At 35.6% G+C, this 24,192-nt stretch overlaps 2 protein-coding genes and 1 long non-coding RNA gene across 3 annotated transcripts in view; 1 reads left to right on the top strand and 2 right to left on the bottom strand.

The window, feature by feature from the left end:
- The window catches only part of LOC116289818 (uncharacterized), a 37,129-nt gene extending 18,027 nt beyond the window's left edge, over nucleotides 1–19,102 (bottom strand). The window contains exons 1-2 of the long non-coding RNA XR_016120601.1: nucleotides 18,340–19,102; nucleotides 7,602–7,692 (exon numbers count right to left, since the gene is read on the bottom strand). This is a non-coding gene — a long non-coding RNA (uncharacterized LOC116289818). The remainder of the gene's footprint in view (nucleotides 1–7,601; nucleotides 7,693–18,339) is intronic.
- LOC148909032 (uncharacterized) lies at nucleotides 10,242–15,093 on the top strand. Its single transcript, XM_089033890.1, has 2 exons — nucleotides 10,242–10,811; nucleotides 12,711–15,093. Exons 1-2 carry the CDS (start codon nucleotides 10,479–10,481, stop codon nucleotides 14,661–14,663), a joined length of 2,286 nt encoding a protein of 761 aa, XP_088890016.1. The 5' UTR covers nucleotides 10,242–10,478; the 3' UTR covers nucleotides 14,664–15,093.
- On the bottom strand, nucleotides 14,939–16,754 carry LOC148909031 (uncharacterized). Its single transcript, XM_089033889.1, has 2 exons — nucleotides 16,258–16,754; nucleotides 14,939–15,963 (listed from the first exon to the last, which is right to left on the bottom strand). The coding sequence occupies exons 1-2, from the start codon at nucleotides 16,467–16,469 to the stop codon at nucleotides 15,546–15,548; spliced, it is 630 nt and encodes a 209-aa protein (XP_088890015.1). The 5' UTR covers nucleotides 16,470–16,754; the 3' UTR covers nucleotides 14,939–15,545.
- Nucleotides 19,103–24,192: the final 5,090 nt, after the last annotated feature.

Below are 24,192 nucleotides of genomic sequence, written 5' to 3'. Positions count from 1 at the left end.
CAATAGTCAGCAACATAAAGTCCATCATATTTGGATGATTCTAATATACTTGACACATTCCTGTCTTGTTCTGTATCTTGTACAATATTCAATAGTCAGTTGCATCAAGTCCATCATATTTGGATGATTCTGATATACTTGACAAAATCCTGTCTTGTTCTGGTGGTGTACAATGTTCAATAGTCAGCTGCATAAAGTTCATCATATTTGGATGATTCTTATACAATATTACTGTCGTGCTCTGTATCTTATACAATGCTTAATAGTCAGATGCAGCAAGTCAATCATATTTGGATGAATCTAATATACTTCACTCCTTCCTGTTTTGTTCTGTATCTTGTACAATATTCAAGAGTGAGTAGCCTCAGGCTCGTCATACTTGGATGATTCTAATATACTTGACACAAACTGGCCTGTTCTGTATCTTGCACAACGTTCAATAGTCAATTGCATCAAGTCCATCATATTTGGATTATTCTGATATTCTTGACATATACTTGTCTTGTTCTGTATCTTCTACGATGTTCAATAGTCAGTTGTATCAAGTCCATCATATTTGGATGATTCTTATATATTTGACAAAATCCTGTCTAGTTCTGGTAGTGTACAATGTTCAATAGTCTGTTGCATCAAGTCCATCATATTTGGATGATTCTGATATACTTGACATATACTTGTCTTGTTCTGTATCTTCTACAATGTTCAATAGTCAGTTGTATCAAGTCCATCATATTTGGATGATTCTAATACACTTGACATATTCTTGTCTTGTTCTGTATCTTGTACAATGTTCAATAATCTGTTGCATCAAGTCCATCATATTTGGATGATTCTCATATACGTGACACATTCCTGTCTTGTTGTGTGTCTTGTACAATGCCCAATATTGAGTTGTCTATAGCCCATAATATATGGATGATTCTAATGTACTTCATATTCCTGTCTTGTTCTCTATCTTATACAATATTCAAGAGTGAGTAGCCTCGGGCTCGTCATACTTTGATGATTCTAATATACTTGACACATTCCTGTCTTGTTCTGTATCTTGTACAACGTTCAATAGTCAGTTGCATCAAGTCCATCATATTTGGATGATTCTAATATACTTGACACATTCCTGTCTTGTTCTGTATCTTGTACAATATTCGGTAGTCTGTTGCATCAAGTCCATCATATTTGGATGATTCTAATATACTTGACATATTCTTGTCTTGATCTGTATTTTGTACAATGTTCAACAGGCAGTTGCATCAAGTCCATCATACTTTGATGATTCTCATATACGTGACACATTCCTGTCTTGTTGTTTGTCTTGTACAATGCCAAATATTGAGTTGCCTATAGCCCATCATATATGGATGATTCTAATGTACTTCACATTCCTGTCTTGTTCTGTATCTTGTACAATATTCGGTAGTCTGTTGCATCAAGTCCATCATATTTGGATGATTCTAATATACTTGACATATTCTTGTCTTGTTCTGTATCTTGTACAATGTTCAACAGTCTGTTGCATCAAGTCCATCATATTTGGATGATTCTAATATACTTGACACATTCCTGTCTTGTTCTGTATCTTGTACAATGTTCAATAGTCAGTTGCATCAAGTCCATTATATTTGGATGATTCTAATATACTTGACACATTCCTGTCTTGTTCTGTATCTTGTACAATATTCAGTAGTCTGTTGCATCAAGTCCATTATATTTGGATGATTCTAATATACTTGACAGAATCCTGTCTAGTTCTGGTGGTGTACAATGTTCAATAGTCAGCAGCATCACGTCCGTAATATTTGGATGATTCTAATATACTTTACATATTCCTGTTTTGTTCTGTATCTTGTACAATGTTCAATAGTCAGTTGCTTTAAGTCCATCATATTTGGATGATTCTAATACATGTACAATTGAAAAATTACTGTCTTGCTCTATGTCTTGTACAATGTTTAATAGTCAGTTGCATCAAGTCCATCATATTTGGATGATTCTAATTATAGCTCAGACATCTTGGGCATTGTTCAGTACAGATTTATATTCAGCTTTTTTCTTTGTCATTGCAAAAGAGATTTCTTTTTTCGTCCTTTTATGGCCTTTGTCATCACAACTAGTACACAAGTATGGTCATCTAGTGAAATGGGGTCGAGATTTTAAACATGCAAACACACTGCATTCAATTTTATTGTTGAACCTGCAACTAAATGTTTTTAGAAATTTTAACTTTTCTTTCCTTGTTACATTAATTTAATATTATTACACACACATGTAGGTTCAATATCAGTGTGATAAAGCCGATATTAAATACAATTTAATATATGATAATCGATCAAATATCTATTTTCTCAATTACTAAATAGTGATTATCACATGTGAAGATAATTATTACATGATATCTTCACATGTAAAAATACTGTCCATTGGCAATAATAATTATTATTATTAGGAATCGCACTAAATAGCAAAAATCCACTGAAATTGTATTTCATCGATAATTATATATCGAAACGAATATTACTTGGATGCTTGGATATACAGATTTTATCTTCTAGTGTTAGAAGCACGATATATTTTTATTCATTTGGTTTCCACTCACTTCCAGACTCCAGACTTCCAGACTCTCTTGTTTGATATGATATGGAAACTCGAGATTAAGAAAGATATCAATCATAACATGTGATAATCTATATATGAGCAAAATAACTGTTGAATTAACTTTTGAATTAACTGTTGAATTAACATTTTTATACTACCTCATTTTATAACGATGGCTTATAGCTTATGCTATATTAGAATTTTAATCTTTAATATTTGTCATTATTGTCTTCATAATAATAATAAAACAATTAGCTTTATTTCACAAAACGCTCGATAGAAATCATCATTAGAAGACTGTTTTTTTCCATCAATTTGCTTCATTTTATCATCCAAAACAATTCCACCCAATCATGGGATCAAGTTTCTGGCGAGTTACTTCAAAATTGTTTAGTTCTTTGACTCAGCATTATTTTATCAATGAGTACTTCCAGAAATTATCCATACCATTCCCCTATGGAGGAATTTTTTTCCAGACCGTCCCCTACCCCCAGAAATGTCAATTTTCTTCCATACAAACTCTGTAATTTTGTTCTTGAATTTCCTAATTCCTCTGTAGGGAGGGGGAGGGGGTATGGATAATTTCTGGAACTAAACAATGTTTGTAAACTTTTAATGCCTTCAATAATGTTCTATTAATAAAATTAACTTATTTTTGAGGCAATGAGCAAGTAATTCGAAAGGTGGCTAAATGTAAGTAGATTTTATAGGTATGTTTCATAAGAATTTTTCTTAAATAAAGTTCCTACTGATGGTTGAAAGACAGAGAAACCTTTTTGGCGTGGTGGTGTGTCGTTATGCTATATGTATTTGCCACTCCTGTACCCATGTCTAAAATGGGTTCCTACTGTATAAAAAATCTATGTATAAAATACACTGGTTATTAAAACTAAGAGAATTATTAGCATTTCGATTAGAAAATACTTGTATATTGATACAAAATATATCATATCTTATGATCCTTTTCATTTTTAGATTTTAACATTGTTAGTATCTATGGTACCAGGCCCCTATTTTGGTATACATTTTACCCAAGGAAGCTCATTAAAATAGGTTTGAAAGGGAAAGATATTAGGCCCAAAAGCAAGACAATGTTAAATATTTATTCAGAATTCATGGAGGCTTTACTTTTTGCTATTCATAGTTTGTTTTGGAGAACTATGTGCATGGGTTATAAGTTTCGGGACAATACCTTCTTGGTGGCCCCTCCTTTACGAACCTAATATTTTTTGGCTTCCCCCTCATCGCCTTCCAACATTGCAGAATACTACTGGTCATAAGTATGTACAGTAGCTAGTTCACAAAAAGTATATTTGATATATCGCTTTGCTATTATTTTCTTGAGGTGGCTTCGTATAGTTTCGAGCTTTAGAGTAATAGAACTAGAAATTATTTCATAGCAAATACAAAACTATATCTTGATATCTGATACGCTAACCATATTAAACACTAAGGGTTTTGGAATCATTTTTCGTGAAAATGATCACGTGAATGGTTACCATAGCAGCGACACGTCAGCCACAAAAAACGGGCCCTTTTTGCCATTAAAAGATTCAAATCTCGAGTTTCCCATGGTCAATCTTTTTTAGATTGTGTAATATGAAAGTTTGCTTTGTTACCTATTATATGACAGCGTTTGATCAAAATCGTGAATACAAAAACCAAGATATTAAAGGAATATCGATTTTTCAAGATAACAAATTCTCTGTAGTCCAGATACTTTTTATATTGCTTCAGTTGCCTTATCATTCTACGAAGAAAAAACTGTAGAAATTTAAAGATATTTGACCACATAGCTTTCGAGTTTTTATTTTTTTAAATAACTTATGCAACCAACTTTTCGTGACGTCATTAAAATCAAACTTCTTCAAGTTCTGGTACTGCGCATGCTTATGCACAACCTGGCACGCACGAACAGAAAGTATATGGAGCCACCTTAAACATGTGCACTCACTAGCTGCGGGCTACATGCTGAAATTTGTTTTTTTGTTGCCTGTCAAAACTATGAAAGGTACTGATGGATTAGATTTAGCAGCTCACAGCTACCTGTAGCGAATTCACAAGTTTAAGAAAATAGCAGGACGTGTTGCTTGAAAAATACTGTTCCCTCTCTTAAAATCCACATGGACCATCCTCCAATTCATAAATGATGAACTGTCCCTAATGTTCTCTAAATTACCATGTTCTACACACCTCTGCCTTGTAACTTTATAATGTATGTATTCAAAAAGCAGAATATAGTAAATATTTATTTTTGTTTCATGTATTTCCTTAGTCTTACATACATCGAAGGGATTAGGTGTCTTGGTGTTAAAGTTCCCCACTGTTTTAAAATATACAAATATTCATAGTTTCTATAGATCATGTAATATTGCACTAAGTATCTTTGAGTCTGTCATTGTATCATCTAATCATCATCATTGTGCTTAAAATTATTCAAATTTTTTACTTGCATTTCTCAATAATGTAAATTTTCAGCAATTTAGTAAATATCTTTTTTCCACTTTGGCGTTCAACATCTGTTTATATCATTTTTCTCTGTTAATTATATAAATAATATAATGATAATAAATAGTTTTATACTTCCTAGTAGTTTGTTTACAATAAATACCTTTTTTTTTTTTTTGCTTTTTAACAATTGTGCAATCTTAGATACAATGTTCCTATTTTACTCTAATGAAGGTCTAATGCCAGGTCGAAACATCAGAATGTTTATAAACTTTTTTACGCATTAATTAAGTTTCCTTCTGATTCACTCGAAGTAATGCTAGGGCTCTTTCCATAAAATTGAACCTTTTGGTCCTCGTGGCCAGTTTTTAAAATGGTATGCATCGGTTCTTATAACTGGTTTGGGCAACCAAGACTCAAGTATCCTGTAAAATTATGAATTTTTTCTTACTAATATTAGCAATTATTTTTCACTCACTGATGTCAGTGATACTTGTTCCAATGCTTCTAAATATAAGAAGAAAACAGTTTTTATTTTAAGTTGATATTGATGTTTTTATTTGATATTTTAATAATAATAACAAACAAGAAAAATACTTAGCAATCCAAAATGTTTTTTCAGGTGTTATCAAATATTGAGCAACTGATGCTTCAAATGGAAAATCTTTCAGTGATAATTAACAAGATAAATTAATAAAAATAATTAACCGATCTTATAGCTCTAAGCAATCAAAATCCTTCTTTGTAAAATTTAAATTCACTCATTTGAGACAATAGTCAACTTCACAGTTCCCTGTGCCATCTTGAAAGTTAGCCATGTCTGCATGGAAAAGACACGAAAGGTGAGCTTGCAATGATAGAGACCTTTTTTAACACCTTGGATAATTATTGACATACCCCTATCATTGCAAGCTCACCGTTTGTCTCGCCTTCATGCAAAGACACAGCTACCTTTCAAGATGGTGCAGGGAACTGTGAAGAGGACTATTGTTTTATCAAGGTCAAGCAACTACCTGCAGACATTTTTTAAAAACCCTTTTTTTTAAAAAAAAAAACAAGAAAAACACAAAACAGGCTACCTAGTAGAATTTGCATCTGGTTCAATACATACTGGCTAATCTTAAATATATCTTACTCTCTAGTTTAATAAAACTGTTATCCATTCAATCTGGTTCAATGGTTACAGGCTAATCTTCAACATATAATCCCTAGTTCAAAATATCTGTTGTCTCTTCAATATGGTTCAACAGTCACAGGGTGATCTTTAAATAGTTTCCAGTTCAATGGATCTGTTGTCTCTTCAATAGATCTCTTTGATCAATAAATTAATCAATAAAGCAAGTTACTAGCTAAAGATATAAAAATCTACTGTTCAGTACAGCATTATTGCTTACCCCAGAGTCTCTAGCTCAACAGGTCTGTTTGACAATGTACATTTATAAGATTCTGTTTTAAATTATACTAAACTTACCTTGAAAAGTGGCTGTGTGTAACATCAGTTCATGTTTTAATGATTAAAAAACACATAACACACTGTAAATTAGAGCTGGTTAAACAAAGTTTTGGCTGCTCCAATTCAGAATTTCCTTAGCAAATTCCTAGGTTGGTATGAACGTGTAAACTTCAGTGTTAAATGCACATTGCCTTGTGTATGTCTAGAATTCAAATATTTGTGGAATTCCCTCTAAACAATGTACAGAGTTTTACAAACTTTCTATTTGTAATCATAAAATTCATTTAGAAAATTGACTTTGAACAGTAAATTTGATGAGTTTCTGAAGCTTCAGTTGTACAGTATTATCAGTTTGAAATATTTTTAATTATTTTAACTTTGAAGTTCTGAAGACCTTCATAACGAGTTGTGAACTTGAAAAAGAGGTTTGAAAACTAAAGCGGCCAAAGTTTCGTCAAATCAACTGTAACATTCATAAAAATATTTAATAACCACCATAGATTTGCACCCATACAGAGTAAAGAATGTGGATAGTTTGGGGCTTCTTAATGCATAATTTTGTGCCACATTACAATATGATTTTTAGACAATTTTTAACCATTTTTCTTAAAGGATTTTTGTTTTTGAAAATTTCACTTGATGGATAAAAAATAAAAATAATATATGATGAAATGCATAATTGGCTTTCCTGTTCAGGTTGATTTTGAAAAATTCAGTGCATGTACTGTAGTCATTTTTTTCAATTGTTCAATTTGTTCAATTGTTTTCATTTTTTTCAAAAATACCACAGGGAAAATAGGATGATTGATGTCAATGCCCTTCTCAAAAAATTAATTTCATTTTTATTTTTCATGTCAGAGACAAAAAGCTAAATGTCATGGGAATTATGTTTTAAAAAATGCTGGAATAAGATAAGATCTCAGTTCATCTGCCAATTTCTATGAAATAATCCCAAAGAATTGAAAATTCATTGATTTTCTTTTTCTTTAAAACTAGATGTTCTAGGATTCATCCATGGCAATGTTAAACTAAGTCCTATTAACTATCATATTTTAAATACCAGCCTCAATAATCAGGGGCATAATAAAACATTTTATACGAAACTCACTAAATGTACATGAATCACTTTTCTTCTGCTCTTCTTCTTTCTTGTGCTTGCCACTTCTTTTATTTATGGATTCAATCAGAGCAATATATTACTGCAAAAAATATAAATAAATAAATAAATAGATAAATCATGAAACAATGAACGATAATTACAGAAAAAAGATATATGTACAAGAATAAAAGATAATAACAATTTATTATGTAATTACATGAATAAAAGGGAAAGGAAAAAAAAGGTAAAAAATGTTATTAAACAAAACGTTTTGCATGAATGGAGTCACTTTGCACAATAAGAGATGGTTGAACATCATTGTTATCTTTTATTCTTGTACATATATCTTTTTTCTGTAAATAAATAAATAAATAAATAATAATTAATTAATTATATAGGTTCTCATTAATCCCATATAGGTAACTGTCCAATTATTTTCTTAACTGGACAGGTCTTGTTAGGCAGCTATATAATTAATAGGTAATGGGATTTCATGTTCCCCAATCAAGAAATAATTATACTCAAAAAATTCCTCTGACTGCCAAATTGGACTCGGCCTACGGCCTCATCCAATTTTGTCAGTCCTCGGAATTTTCCTCGTCCAATTATTTCTTAATTGGACAGCATGGAGTCCTATTACATATACAAATAAATAAATAAATAAATAAATAACATAGTATCATGAGCTATAAAGGCATTGCAGGTTGCTGAGATGAATTGTGTTGTACAACAGCTTTTGGATGAGGTAGACTGGGGAGACAGAATTTTTGGCACAACATTCAAGATGCATGCTCATATACTCTTGAAAAACATGCCTTGGAGTTGTGAGAAAATTTGCCGGAGGGGTGTTATGCTATGCAAAGGCATTGCCAAATGCTGCAATTTGTTATGAAAAGTAGAATTGACTAATACTTCACGTAATGCTATGCACAGCAAAAATGAGAGGGAGGACATGGGAGGACACAGCTTCCATTTTGGTCTAATTGCTAAGAAGCCGAGTTATGAGTCACTTTATAACTTTTTTTAAAGTTGGAAAAAGTATGATTCACCTTAAATATGAGAAAATACTGTACTGTATGTAAAAGAACAAAAAAAACACAACCACAATACACATTTTTGCACTAGCAAACACACAACCACACAGAATATGAGCATGAATTTAATATGTGCTTATAATGACAAACCCTTTATTTATTGATTATTTAAGGACGGTGCCTACTAATTGCGACCCATTTTTACTTTTTTCAAATTGTGCCAGTCATTTAAATCACCCAAGAGGCCAATGGAATCCGGGAGGTACCCACACATCTAAGCGAGATAATTGACGTTAAGCACCGATGACATAAGCACTTTTTTTCACAAGGGAAAAAATCATATTTCGAAATTGTTTTGATAGATTTTATTTGAAAATTGTTTCAAATAAACAACAAGTTGTGTTCTTTATATCAAATATTCAAAAAAATTTGTATCATATAAAAAAAACAATTTTTTAAACCAAATTTTGCCCTCAAAAGTGTTAAATATGGTTCTGAAGGGATACTACATTTTTGCTTACATTTGCATCCAAAACCATTTTTATATTAGAAAGCTAGTATAAAACGTTATCTAAATATTTCTCTTATATTTTGGATAAAAAAAACTGGGGGTACCCACAAGTTTTAAAAAGTTATGATTCTTTAAAGTATTTTTTTTGAGGATAAATCGGGTGCTAAAAGCGTGACAAGCGTGACGCAGGGTTACGAAACAGCATGACCAGCTCTGCTTTTGGCGTGTTTGCAGCAACTCCTTCCTCTCCTCGTGGTTTTACAAGCAGGAGGAAAACTGAAGGAAAAGCAATATTTCAAGCCTTCAAAGAACTTATTCAGAAAACTTATTCAATTCGAAGAATAATAATTAATTATTACTTCCTGTGTAGAAGAAAAGATTTCCTTAAGCAAATGGTGTGTAAAAGTATTTTTTGAAGTCGGAAAAAGGACTGCTTTTCATGAATGTTTCACGCCAGTCGTGCATGCAAAGCAAGAACCAGACAAAAACTTTTGTAAAATAAAAACTTACATTCAGTTTAACTTCACTTGCAAGAGATAGATTTAATAAATCAAAATATAATTTTTTTTTGACAGTATGCCTTTTGCATGAATGTTTTTGAATATATTTTTTAGCGAGTGAAAGACAGTTTATATAATACGGCGAGGTCTTTCAACTACAAAAGTCAGTTCATTTTATGTAATTATACTCGAAGGAAAACCTAAAATGAATGGTTGATATTTGGGGTAATGTGCGATTCCTTTTCAATTTTCATTTAACTTTAAAACAAAGCTTATCTGTATGGAAATATTGAAAAAGTTATTTTATTATTCACCGATCAAAGGCGATCAAAACTGCTTTTTCTAAAAAGTAAAAACACATTTTTTTGCCAAAAACACCTGAATTCTTAAAGATTACTCTGTGATACATCTTTGATTACATAAGAAAATAGTTATTGCTGTTGTTCTTGGTCTTAAATTTGGCCCAAGCCAACGTTTTTTGTACCTTCAAGTGTTTTGCTTTTGAAAACCGCGGGAATCCCTCGATGTAGATGCGCAGTAACTGCGCGCACTGACAACAGTAGACACCGTCATTAAAGAGCAACTTACCCCCCAAAATGACCCATTTTTAAGAGAAAGTACATCAATTGAGAAACACAAAAATTTAATTTTTAGAGGGGATAGAGCATCCGTGTTCCTAAAAAAATAATTTCAAAACATCGCATATATCGCTCTGGTGGCCGCCATCTTTGAGCCCGCGATAAATTACCGCATTCAGGTGTGACGTCACAACGTCAACGTGTGTTTGGATATGTAGAGTTTTTCTGTAAGCATGAGAGTTTGAAGTGGCTTTTTCGACAAAATGGTTAATTGTTGCGTGCCTGAATGCACTAACTATTCGACAAAAACAAAAGATGTTAGCTATCACAAGATTCCTAAAGATTTACAAATTCAGAAAGCTTGGATTTCTCGTCTAAGACGAGCAAATCTGCCGCCATTGAAGAATTGCTATGTATGTAGCGAGCACTTCGAGGATGGTTGCTTCGAATCCGACCTTATGGAGCAACTAACAGGCGAAAAAAGAAAAAGGAGGTTAAAGGCTGATGCAATTCCAAGTATTTTTAACTTTTCAACCATCCCTAGTAAAAGAAGAGCTACGACAGAAAACCGTATAAGACGACAACGACAAAAAGAGGTAGGTGATTTGTAGTTTGTGTTCGCACGTGCACTGCTAGATTGTCAGTGTAATATGTAAGTCTTATATATATATTAGAGCTATTTCGTGACTGGTCTGTGACTGTGCTCAGACCAAACCAATGCATTAACTCTTTGACTCCTGGGGAAATAGCGCGCGGACTGCCCCCTGTCCCTGGACATTTTTCAAGAATGCATAACAAAAAATAACGCGTAAAATAAACCCTATGCGCAGTAAATACAGACAAAAGATATAGCTTCCAAATAAAGTTTATTCAAAAATGAGGTGAACAGAGGACCAAATGGTGCCAAATATTTTACCAAAAATATTTTAAAAAGTCCAAAATGAGAAGTTCAAAAATGCCAAACACAATTTTTTGACGAATGTCTTCCAACTGTCAATTTCGTACGAGCACTAAACAAAAGCAAATAATATCTAAACATTGGGTCAAAATAATTCCAAATCACACCCAAACTGAAGGAACAACAGTAAATTATTTCGGTTTGGAGTTTTAATTCACAGGAGTGGAAAAAAAGAAAATAAAGACTAGAGAGATGAAAGCAGCTCAGCCGTCTTGCCGTATTCAGTCTATCATGCAAAGGCATATTTCGCACTGAAGGAATTCAAAGATAGTCTCATTTGGTCGTCCCTTGGGTGTTTTTTCTCCTCTTTTCTTCCACTGGACACATCCTTTTTTCCTCTCATTGATCTTCTCAATAAATTGCTTACCTGCATTATCCGGATGAAGCGAAATGTTCTCTTATTGGTGTGAGACGAGTCAACGAAAAAAACAGCTAATGGCGGTTGCTTTGCAAGACTCGCTTAAACTTACCTGTCTTACCTTAGATTACCCATTGTCTAACTTCAAAAAAATGAAATAAAAGAAAAGAATTTCATATAGGGACCTCTATAAGGAACCAAAATGAATACCTATACGAGTTTTACGAAAAGAACGCTGAAAATACTTCTCACTAAAGCGCGTAAACTACTCGGTGAATTTTGCAAGACGAAGCGTACACGGGAAGGCTGTCAAATTCTGTCGTTCGTAAAGGTTCGTTTCGGCGACATTCAGATCAAATAAATCATCTCCAACAAAGGATGAGCAAACTTCCATTTCTTGTGGTACGGCTGGCAAGGGAAAGTTTATTCTTAAGTCATTTCAAAGCCTGGAAATTGTAAGTCCGTTCGTCCATTCTTCTTCATCGGGGTCGCCATCTTGTGAACTTGAATCCTCATCTTCTTCTTCGCTCTCTAAGTCCATAAAAATCCACATCTGAATCGCCTAAATGTTCTTTTATTCCTTCTGCTTCTTCTTCAAAACCACATAAGCTGCTTTCATCTCATGAATCTTTAAATTCTGCCTCTAAATTAAATTTGTTTTCAACACTATTTGCTATGTTATGGTTGTTTTTGTGTCTCCGCGCGAGCGCAAAAATATTTTGAATTCACACCTCGTGGATTTCCTAATTATAGTGAAAAAATATGCGCAAAAGGCGCCATCTGATTGGTTAATTAATGACGTTTATTGTTATGGCGATAAAAACAAACAAAAAGCCTATGGGGGGGAGGGGGAATTTTTTTTCTGGCGCGTCCTTTTTTCGGGCGGTTTCGGGCGTCGTAGGAAATACGGACGGTTTTTGTTACGGGCGGTTTCGGGCGTCGTAGGAGTCAAAGGGTTAAATTCTTAATACTAAGTTTACCGCTGCGGGTTTAGTTATGATGAATTGCGGATGAATAAGTTATACGCTCTTTCATATGGAGTCAATGAAAGTCCTATAAACAATTAAAGCTTGAGTGTCGTCTCAACTATCGGAATCAGTGAGAACCCCAGTAACTGCCATTCATTGTTATTTGTATTTGTTCTATAAATGATTATGTTTACTTCTTTTTCCCCATGAGACATTGGATAACCTACTGACTCCAACTACACATGCACTTGATGAAATGGTTGAAGAATCTGATATGGAGGTTTCCTTCGATGAAACACCTTCCAACAAAAGGGACTTTGGAGTCCAGTGCTGTCTGGATGAAAAGCTTTCAATACGAAAAAGCACCTCAACCCAAACAGAAAATGTGGATGTTAGTGTTGAGACTTCTGATGCCTGCATTCAAGTAGAAGGAAATTCAACATTTGAGCAATTGAACAGTATCCTGCATGACCATCCATACAGCTATACTGCTCCCTCTGTACCCATGAGTGTGTCACCACAAAAGTATTGCAAGAATGATGTATCACCACAGAAATCTGCAAAGTCCTGTGGGTCTTTTCCTTTGTCAGATGAAGAAGTGAATCTTTTTTCAAGTGATGAAGAGGATGAATACATTATCTCATCACAAGAAACAAATTCTTCAACAGACAAAGAGTCTGAACCTGAGTATCACTTTGACACCTACATCAAAGAGCCAAAGTATTTGGTATTTGCAGCATGCCTAGGTGAACTGTTCAGGTTTTGTATCAACTGTGGTTCCATTGTAACTGACACCAACATTACCTGCACAGGAAGCATGGTAACGGTTAAAACCATATGTATGAAAGGTCACAACTGCTTGTGGAATTCCCAGCCTCTCATCAATCGTGCACCGGTAGGAAACCTTCTAATCTGCTCATCTATTTTGTTCACTGGTAACACTTTTACAAGAATCCAAAACTTTGCCTCATGTCTTGGGTTACGATTTATCAGTGAAAAAGTTTTTTACCAAAATCAGAATAGGTATCTATTTCCTGTAATAAATGATACCTGGGAAAGAGAAAGAAGAGCCGTTTTACAAGAACTGTCAAGTAAGCCTCTTGTATACTTGAATGGGGATGGACGGTGTGACAGCCCTGGCCATAATGCCAAGTATGGTACATACACATTTATGGACAATGACTCAGGGAAGATAGTTTCCTTCTCTGTAGTTCAGGTCACAGAAACAACATCTTCAAATGCTATGGAGAAAGAAGGTTTCATTAGGAGTCTTGGTAGTCTTGAGGATGAGGACGATATTAACATCAAGAGGATAACTACTGACAGACATACCTCAATCACTAGCACCATGGAAAAAGATTACAGCCACATCAAACACCAATATGACGTATGGCATTTGTCAAAATCTGTTGTGAAGAAACTCAACAAGAAGGCCAAGTTGAAAAAAAGTGCTGACCTTTCACATTGGATCCAGTCGGTCTCAAACCATCTGTGGTGGTGTGCAGCAACATGCAATGGTAGTGTGCAGCTGTTGAGAGAGAAGTGGGTCTCTATCTTGCATCATGTGACAAACAAGCATTCTTGGAGAGATGCAGAGATCTTCAAAAAATGTGACCATCCTCGACTAACCCGGAGAGAAGCTCGTAAAAAGTGCTGGCTAAAACCAGGATCTGCAGCTCATGTAGCCCTTGAAGAAGTGGTCCTTCAACCAAAACTGCTGAAGGACTTGGCAAAGCTCACTGACTTCTGTCACACAGGTGGGCTTGAAGTATACCACTCCATGATCCTGAAGTACTGCCCAAAGAGAGAGCACTTCTCCTACAAGGGTATGGTTGCTAGAACACAACTGGCAGCCATTGACAACAACCACAACACAGGAAGGAACCAAGCTGTGATTCAAAAGCCGGGGACGAGGATGGGAGAGGCAAGATACCGCCCATGTTTCCCAAAAATGCACAAGCGTTGGGTAGTTAAGCCTGTGTTGGAAAAGAAAAGTTATTCTTTCCTTCCTGAGCTTCAAAAGAAAGTGCTGGGATTGTGTGATGGCTCAGAAGTTGACCTCCAGGAAATTGAAGAAGTAGACCTACCAGCAAACATTGCAAGTTTGCCTGCACCGGATAAACAGGAATTGATTCAGAAACACCGGTCCAGGTTTTCAAGATAATCTAAATTAGAATTAGCCTTTGTGTACCTGCAGGTCATATGACCCTCCACTGTTTGGTCCTTCTTCCCCTCCCTCAAGTCCCAATCCCCCTCTGCTTTGCAGGCTATCTTTGGACAGTCGTGTAAAATACTGGTAAAAGATATCCCTTAATGAAAAAAGCTCCCAGATATGGAAAGGTACACGACAGACCCAAGTATAAATGCTATATACAAAATATGTAATTTTTAAAAATGACAAGGGGACCTGATGAAACGGGCAGATAAGTATGCAGTACCTTTTAGATGTTCAAATGAAAATTTTATTAAAATATTATTTCCATTTAGGTAAGAATTGACTGTAAAAAAGAGGTCTTTTCTTTACCTATCTACACTACCTTATATATGGGAGTCTCCCCCAGTATGAATATATTAAAGAAAAATATCCAATTGAATGGTGACATTTGCTTCAGCATATTTAACTTTTTTGCTGCCAGGACTCGTATAACTGCAAATTTTGCTTGGTTGGCTAGTGATCGTGTTCACTAGTGCTTTGTACACTAGGTTCACTATTCAGCTGGGTATTTTGTTTAGTGTGTTTTTAATAATAAAATATGTAAAACATTCAAAAAATGTTTGTACCAACAAAAAGCTTTTTATATGAAAAAGAAATTTATATAACACACCTTTCCGTGTACTGCATCCTAAATGAATACATGATTCTTATGCATATTGGTCTCAGCTTTTTCTAGTCTATGTTTTTGTTTTCAATTATCTTGCAATTAAATATGCCAAAAAATTGCAATTCCAGGAATTTTTCCTGATAGAAAAAAATCCACTCTGTATAGTAACTGAAGTAAGGAATAAATAAAATGTATATATTCACTCCATGCAACATTATATCAAGCTAATCATCTGCATAATGAAAACCCTCAAACTGAAAGTCCTCCTCTAGTCCAGGAGGAGGGAAGTGTGCTCTGATGCACATGACAGCACAAGAGGGCAGAACAACCCGAACTTCCTTTCCAAGAACTCCCCAGCACCATCTTGCTAGTTGTCTATATGCAATGTGTCTGTACTGCTTCTGCTCTGGGCCTTCATAAGCATCTCTGTATTGCTGTTTGTACTGAGCCCATGCGGTTCGAAGAACATACTTATTGCCACAAACAGGTAAGAATCCAGGATGTTGAGTAATGCATGGTGGTGGTTCATCAGCATCTCCATCTTCAACAACAGACTGGCATGTTGCAACTACTTTTTGGATTTCTTGGCAACAGATGCATTCAGCTATTGTATCCATAATTTGGCAGCTACCACAGGTACACCTATTAACAAATAAAACAATCCTTAGTATTTTTGAACACTATCAATGATTGTCCCAAGTGAGAGTATATACACAAATTGTGACACAACTATATCCCTGAATCTGTGTCCTACAGTATATAACTTATTGACAACCAAGCGATGTGTAATTGTGACAGTTGGTTTTGCTTTTGGTTGCAAAGGTCGTGAGGCAGATTAAAATGCATAAATATACAGTGCAAGAAAGTGGTAAACACGACTGTAAAAAATGGATACGTAGTTGAGTTTTATCGTGATAAGAAAGAAGTAAAACTTACCAATCTGAATTTGTTAGTTGATTGTTCTCTCGTTCATCGTCTTCAATAATGTCACTGTCAGATCCTTCTCTGAACTCTTCATCTGAGGAGATTTCTATTTCTGGTTCGAACTGATATGGCCGTAAAACAAACTCGTCCGTTTCTAAAAATTCTTGAGCAAAATCGTCTCTCGAGCTGTCCGAGTCTTCGGAAAAAGAATTAGACTCTGACATGCCTTTAATTGAATGACCAGGCCGTATTTCGTTCGTAAAATATTGAGTAAAACGTCTCAGAAACAGGGGAAGAAGTCAACCAAACGCTCGTAAACAACTTGACGCCGTGAACTCTTATGACGTTGTGACGTCATTACCTGTTTTTCTGAGCCCGCGATAAAAGTGCAAGATGGCGGCCACCAGAGCGATATATGCGATGTTTTGAAATTATTTTTTTAGGAACACGGATGCTCTATCCCCTCTAAAAATTGAATTTTTGTGTTTCTCATTTGATGTACTTTCTCTTAAAAATGGGTCATTTTGGGGGGTAAGTTGCCCTTTAATGGTTGTTTGCATGAAGAATAAAAAAGAAGAGCCAGTTTCACTAAAAGTTTTGTAAAATTGTATTGATTGAAAAAAATTAGGTTTACACACAGTGAACCCGGCACTTGAGCCTGATTCAACTGAATAGCTTAGAGCAACAATCTTTCTTTCTGATTTGGGTTACCTGTGCCCAATACAAATCTTTGCTGACACAATCATCATGTAATCAAATAGCGGATTAAGTTTCAATAAAGAGAAGGGATGAAATTAAATCTACAGTGTGTAGTACCCAATTAATAAATCTTCGAAAGAATGATTAATGATATGGTTACGCATTATTAAGGACCAGTGGAAAGCCATTTTGGAAAGAAAATATTGTTACATGTATATTGTATTATTTGGTTGTCTTGCACTCTGGAGACACATTTTGTCATCCCTGCCGAAGGAATGTGGGGCAGCAGTAAAGTAAGTAAAGAGATGGGTCTTTTTTATTTTATTTTTTATAAACTTCACCTTATGGGGGAAAGCAAACCCCACAGAAAAGAGCTCCACTACTAGGGGGGGGGGGGGGGGTTAAAATACAGCAAGCTCCACTACTGGGTCCACAAATTTATAATTTTTTGCTATTAACTGCAATTTTCTTTCCCATCCTGGGGTGGGGGAGGGAGAGGTAGGGGGTGAGTAGGGGTTTATTAAATACAAAATATTAATAAAATACAAACTCGCACTCTCCAATTTTTATGGTCTACAAAATTGTGATTATTTTTATAATGTACTTTGAGTTGTTACTGTAAGAATACTGTTTTTAGGGGTATATATTAGGCTTAATAATAGTGCTCGGGCAATATATTTTTTTACGGGATATAAATTCCTACAGTCTCGAGTTATTCACAGGGCTGTCAACCCCTGAGATATTCAATTCTGGAGAATTGATAGGGAAGGGACATGACGTCACAGCGCGTCAAAAGGCGCGCGAAAAGGTGTCTTTCGCTTTGTAACATTTGATGTGATTGGTTTATTTCTGACCAATTAGATTATCGCTTATATTACAATGGCCTGCTTGCAAGAACAGTTTATGAGGAACGTTTTGATTTGGTTAGCGATGTAAAATAACACAAATAACATGAAATAATTGGAATTTTATGGTTGTGAAAGTCTAGTCTCACAAGACAAGAAATGGCCAGCTTCGGGATTATCCGGGAGATTTGATACTCTAATCTGGAGACCGGGAGACACGGTCCAAAATCTGGAGACTCCCGGTTTATCCGGGAGAGTTGACAGCCCTGTATTCAGTAACGCGAAAAAGTAAACAAATATTTACTAGTGAATGAAAGAAAAACCTCAAAACGAATTACGAACTAAACTAAACTAATCTCTACAATTTCAGCTAGTCTATTAACTCTCAACGGCACAAACTTTTCTCTACGCAACGAAAACACGTGCACAAGAAAATGCTTTATTACTCGACAAAAAACAACAGAACCCCCTACAATTAAATTTAGGTAGCAAGATATGAACATTTTGTCTCCATATCAGATATTTTTTAAAGTTTTAAAGTGCTACTTACGGTATATTCAGCAATATTTTGTCCATATTTTCAACCCCTCACACCTCCGCCATGTTGTTTTCTTGTTCTTACGAAGCCGAAGAGCATGATGTGTGCACGTGATCGGGAAAAACCGGAATGGCAGAGGGACCGTAGCGTTTAGGGAAAACCAGAGTTTTGAGAACGACTACAGTATTTGCGCAAAACCCATAAATCCATAAAGTCAAAGGAAAGTTTTTAAACTAGCTGTTGCATATTGCAAGTAAAGTGCTGGGAGTAGGCATGAAGGGCGTTATATTTGATTTATTTGTCATCCTGTAGCTGACCACAACAATACTGAAAACAAGTAGAGCTGTCTTTAACAAGTACATGTGAAAGAAAATAGGTACCCTATGGGTACGTGAGTCTACGGTGCATGAGGTATAAAGCAGTTTTCGCATGACGGTGGGAAGCTCACGGCACGAACCCGTTTATGACACGGCAAGACGTACGCCAGACCAATCACATTGTACGAGAATTTACTTTTCATCCAATCAAATGTCCGAAGCACGGCTCGGAACACGGCGTCGACACAGTCACTCTAATGTCACGGCACTATCCGACCAATCACATTGCGTGAGAAAAAAATCCCCCAATCAAGAGTCTAGAAAACATCACGGTCGCGGCAAGGCACGCATACGGCACCGACTTTTTCACAGTCATACGAAAACTGCTCTATGTTTTCATTATCACTGTTATTAGATAGTCTTTGAAGTAGAGTGATTTACAAAAACCCGTGCGAAAAAAAGCGTAATAGGAAGGAGAAGACAAAAGAGAAAAAAAAGGCTTACTAATAAAGAGTAATATGTTTAAGTGTGTTTCACGGGTTCATGAAAAGAACTCCGAAACAAAATATATATCAAGTCAACGCGAATTCGAAAATGGGAACATTTAGACATTAAGACATTTTTTTGAAAATACAAAAAAATATGATGTACGACATTATTAAGTTTAGGTAAGAGAAAATGAACTAAGAGAAGGAATCCTACCTATATAGCCTTGTAACCATCATGTGCACAGTTTGATGCTATTTTTAGCTTGGAGATATTTTGAGCGAAGAACCTGATTGGTTGATTTTTTTGAGGGTAGGTGGCTTCTAGTCTTGCAGTAAACAAAGCGTGTGTTTTTGTCGTGGACGTAGCGAAATATGGCGCTTTTCGTGTCCTACACGATTATGGCGCGGGCATGGTAACGAGTTAAGAATAGCATCAATGATTCTAAAAATAGCATCAAAGTGTGCACATGATGGGGCACGGGAATTCCTTCTCTTATTTCATTTTCTCTTGGTTTAGGTTTAACACAACGTTTTATTTTACCAAAACTGAGATGTCTTCAGTTGATTCTAGCCTATTTCAAGTCATTTGTATCGTTACAAATACAAACTTTTTTAGTTTAGCTTAATTGTGAAAAAAAACGGCACTAACAAAATGCGAATACATTAGAGACATCTAGCTACATCTGCATGCCTGAAGAATCTACAAACGGCAACTTAAACGAGAAGAGCGCAAATATTTAATGTGTAAAGGCCTATTTACAAGGCACGATTTGCGGCGCGCTACTTGACGTATACGGCAAATTTTGGTACCATTTACACGAGCACAACTTTTCGCACGCGGTACGAAAAAAACGCGAGCAATTTACTCGTCAAATTACATGACTATTTCTCATTACACAAATGTTTCTTGTAAAATGCCACCATTCACAGTTGAGAAGTGCAGTAAATAATCATGTCTACCTTGTTATTTGATGAGATCATTCAGAATTTTTGCACTTCGTGTTTAATTACCGGTAAAAACGTTTTCATGGAAATCCGCCATTTTGTTTTGGAATCAACTAGTTCCATAGCCAATCTCGCTCAAAAACGTCATTTTTACGTCATTTTCCTACGGCATGTCGTAGGGTTTTAAGCCAAAGTTTGAAATGCTACGACAAGTCTTGAGGCCGCGTACGTCTGTCGTAGGACCATTTACACGACCCGATTTTGAGCTGATTTTGCCGTATACGTCAAGTCGCGCGCGGCAAATCGTGCCGTGTAAATAGGCCTTAAAAGACGATAATACTTAATAGTATAATTCAGTTTTTGTGCGACAAAAGAAACCAAAGAAATAATATTCACCAAGCAGTACAATTTAGTTTTGTTAATGTTTTACACATATACTGCCACAGCAAGGCATTTCTTGAAATGAAAACGCCATTAAAAGCTGTTATTTACTAAAAGAAAGTCACTAAGACAATAATATACGGCAAATACTCACCAAAAACTCGATTTGTGACTGAAAGTCCGTGGCCAACGATCCCAGTCAAGTTCTATCCGTTGCTTTTCATGGTTGTTGTGCTCGCTATGAATGCTGGGAAGTCTTACTCCTTCACTCACGGAGGTTACTACTTCATGTAAGACCTCATGACGTGGCACACTACAATAAACATCGCCGTATTATATATAATAGTGCCACTTCATGAGGTCGTACATGAAGTAGTAACCCACGGAGGCGATAGCATAGAGTCTCGATGCCCTTATAAGGGCACAATAAGGGCACCGTAAACTCAAAAAAAAAAAAAACCCAATAAAAAGTCGCTATCTATTTTTTGTAAATATATAAACTTACAAATGGATGGCTTAGCAATAGAGGGAAGCTAAACAGCTACATGTAGGTCATACGGTTCAAAAGTAAGCTGGTATTTATATAATACTAACTTTACTCAGGGAGAACATCTATGTAGTAGAGATGGTTTTAAAAAACGCAGTGTCAAATGCCCGGCAGCCGGTCGCGGTCTAAAATTGACTAAATGCCCGGCAGTCCAAACTTTCACCAAAAAAACGAGAACTGGCTACAGCTTATGGAATCAAACTAGTCTAACTTTATTATGTTATATTAAGCGCTTCCTGTAGTCTGGACTGATTCGAAAAAAGATTGTCTGTATTCGCTCGGCATAGAATACTGAGCACTTGGTTCATGTCACTTAGAATATTTTCACCAACACTGGCGGTCGCGGTCTCAAATACACTAAATGCCCGGCAGTCCAAACTTTCGCAAAAAAATACTATTCTATGCCGAGCAAAGACAAACAATCCTTATTAGAAGCAGTGTAGAGTGCAAGAAGCGCTTAATATCCCTCGATAAATTTAGACTAGTTTGGCTTCATTAACGTAGGTAATTTATCGTATTTTTTGCGAAAATTGCGACCGGCAGTGTTGGCGAAAATATTCTAAGTGACATGAACCAAGTGCTCCGTATTCTATGCCGAGCGAATACAGACAATCTTTTTTCGAATCAGTCCAGACTACAGGAAGTGCTTAATATACCATAATAAAGTTAGACTAGTTTGATTCCAATAGCTGTAGCCAGTTCTCGTTTTTTTGGTGAAAGTTTGGACTGCCGGACATTTGGTTAATGTTAGACCGCGACCGGCTGCCGGGCATTTAGACACTGCGTTTAAAAAATCCAAATAAAATCAATTTTGTTTGACGAGAATACAATTTATCATAAACACTGCCCACAAAAGCATCGATAGAGCTAATAAAATTGCTTTGCTTTCCCCTTAAATTGTCCCTAAATCGTTTGTGAGATAAATAATATATGAACTAGGAGAGCGAGGAAAGATTATTTGCCACGCCTGAAGTTGAAGTTGCGGGGGGCGCAACAAGTTGCGTAAAAGAGATCACGCGCGACCAAACAGCACAACGAGGCAGGCACGTGAAAAAAGTACATTCCCCTAAAATTGCAGTTGCGGGGAGGCCAAATGATATGGCGTTATATTCCCGACAAAATTCAACATCAGGTTTTCAACATTCTAATAAAGAATTCAGTGTTTCACTTGCAATGCAATATTGTTAGTTGCTTTTCCGACATTGAAGATTTCGATTTCAACTTAGCTGTAATCTCGTCCAACATTCGAGTTCCACGATTGAACATTCTTTAATAGCTTTCCGTGCCTGGACAAGATTCAACATTGCTCTTTTGATATACATCAATTTCAACATTCAACTTAATTTGAGAACGTTATTTCCTAAACAATATATTAAAATGAACCATTAGATTTTCTCGTTCAAGGACTAAGGTTTTAAAGTTTTTAGATACAAACACATAATCTTTCCGTCATTGTTGGATTACAATCCAACATTCAAGTTCTAACATTGAACTTCACGCATGACCCAAGATTAGTGTCGCTGCTCGCCTGCGCTACTCAGATATTGTTGAAGTAGGGCAAAAAAATACGCATGTAAAAAATGGTGCAAGATACGGTCCTGATATCTAAAACTCTAAATGCGAATGATGTACATTCAGATCAAGAGCCAGACAACAGATTTTTGAGAGTATTCATCAAAGATACCGATAAAGCTGTAAACAAAGCTTATAAAAAGCAGTGACCAAAGAAGTCAACCTGGCGAGAAGATATGGCGCGCGGAATGGTTCAAAATTGTCATTTCGATGTAATTGAATATTTGTTTGTCAATTGCGTTCACGCTTGAATGTCACACTTATCAGTGCATTGCATTACACAAGCACGTTCCATATGTTTTTTTGGTCAATCAATGCTTATAAAAATAGTCAATTGCGAAAATTCGGTCGATTTACAATACCTCTGTCAATCACCAAAACTCGGTCCATTACGAAAACTCTGTCACTTATTAAAACTCTGTCAATTACCAAAACTCGGTCAATTACGTAACAATAAGCACGTGTTTGGATCTTTTGGAAACGTGACCTTTCGATTATCTGTTGTCCTGATCTATCCTACAGTGAAAGACTTATATAATGACTGCTTCCTGCTTATCGAGCCTGGCCACCTTTCGACAGGCCGTAAGCCACAAACTGCAATGTCTGCTCCCTGCATTCAACGTAAACTGTAGATATTCATTAAGGAAAAAACGCCTCTTCATAGAACCTCGCTATGTTATAGGTTTCACATCGCGCTTGGTCATTAAATGAAAAAAAAAAAATGTCTTATACTTTAAAAATCAAATGAGTAAAAAGGTCCAGCAATTAGTTGTTTGTGAAATTTGTATCAATTTGTTATTATTTTCTCAAAAATCAAACCAGTCTCAGTTAAAGTGGCACGCATGCTGGAGGCGATGCAATTGACCTCTTGGTCACTGCTTTTTATGAGCTCAGTGACTGACAATTTGTTGTGAAAATGAGCCTTAATCTACATGTACATTAGCAAATTCACTGAGTTTGTCATTCGCAATATTAGAGTTTTAGATATTATTACTGTCTAGTGGACCATTCCTCAAGTACTTTTTTGCATTAGTTACTGATCGAAAAAGACAAAACTTGGGACTAAAAAAAACTCTCACGAAAGGGGGTCTGCAATCTAAATGGAAATTGAAACTGATTAATTTATATTAACCCACCATCCCCCCACCCAGCACACACCCGCGCATATATTTGCACTACTGAGATTACTTGTTCATCACAATATTCTCATCAACCTAGAGAGGTTAATTGATCACCAACAACCTTTATCAAGTCGTTGAAAGGGGAACAACTACAGACATTCTTGCTACAAAACGCTTCGAGACGGAAAATTATTTGTTTGCAAAATTTGTCTAACGATCGGGGATAGAGACCAGAGGCTGCTCGTTCAAAGCCTGTTAGCCCCAATCAATTTTCCTAGTAAGTTGGCGATTGCAAATTGCCGTAAGTTTATGGGATAGATATCAAAAATGAGGGCGCATCGAATAAACTGATACTATATGATTATTTATGAATCCTTTTTTTTTTCTTAATTCAATTTTATTCAAAGGCTCATATTTTTTTCTGAAATGATGTCATGTCATTGCCGTCCTGGCACAAATTTCTATTTAGAATTTTTGCACACATTTCAAATTCT

The sequence above is a fragment of the Actinia tenebrosa genome, unplaced genomic scaffold, assembly GCF_029948245.1.
Source record: "Actinia tenebrosa isolate PJP-AT-01 unplaced genomic scaffold, QUT_ActTen_1.0 PGA_scaffold2__45_contigs__length_23673736, whole genome shotgun sequence".
In the NCBI taxonomy this organism is placed as follows: Eukaryota; Metazoa; Cnidaria; class Anthozoa; order Actiniaria; family Actiniidae; genus Actinia; species Actinia tenebrosa.
Note: the sequence above shows the minus strand (reverse complement) of the source record. Positions and strands in the feature narration are given on the sequence as shown.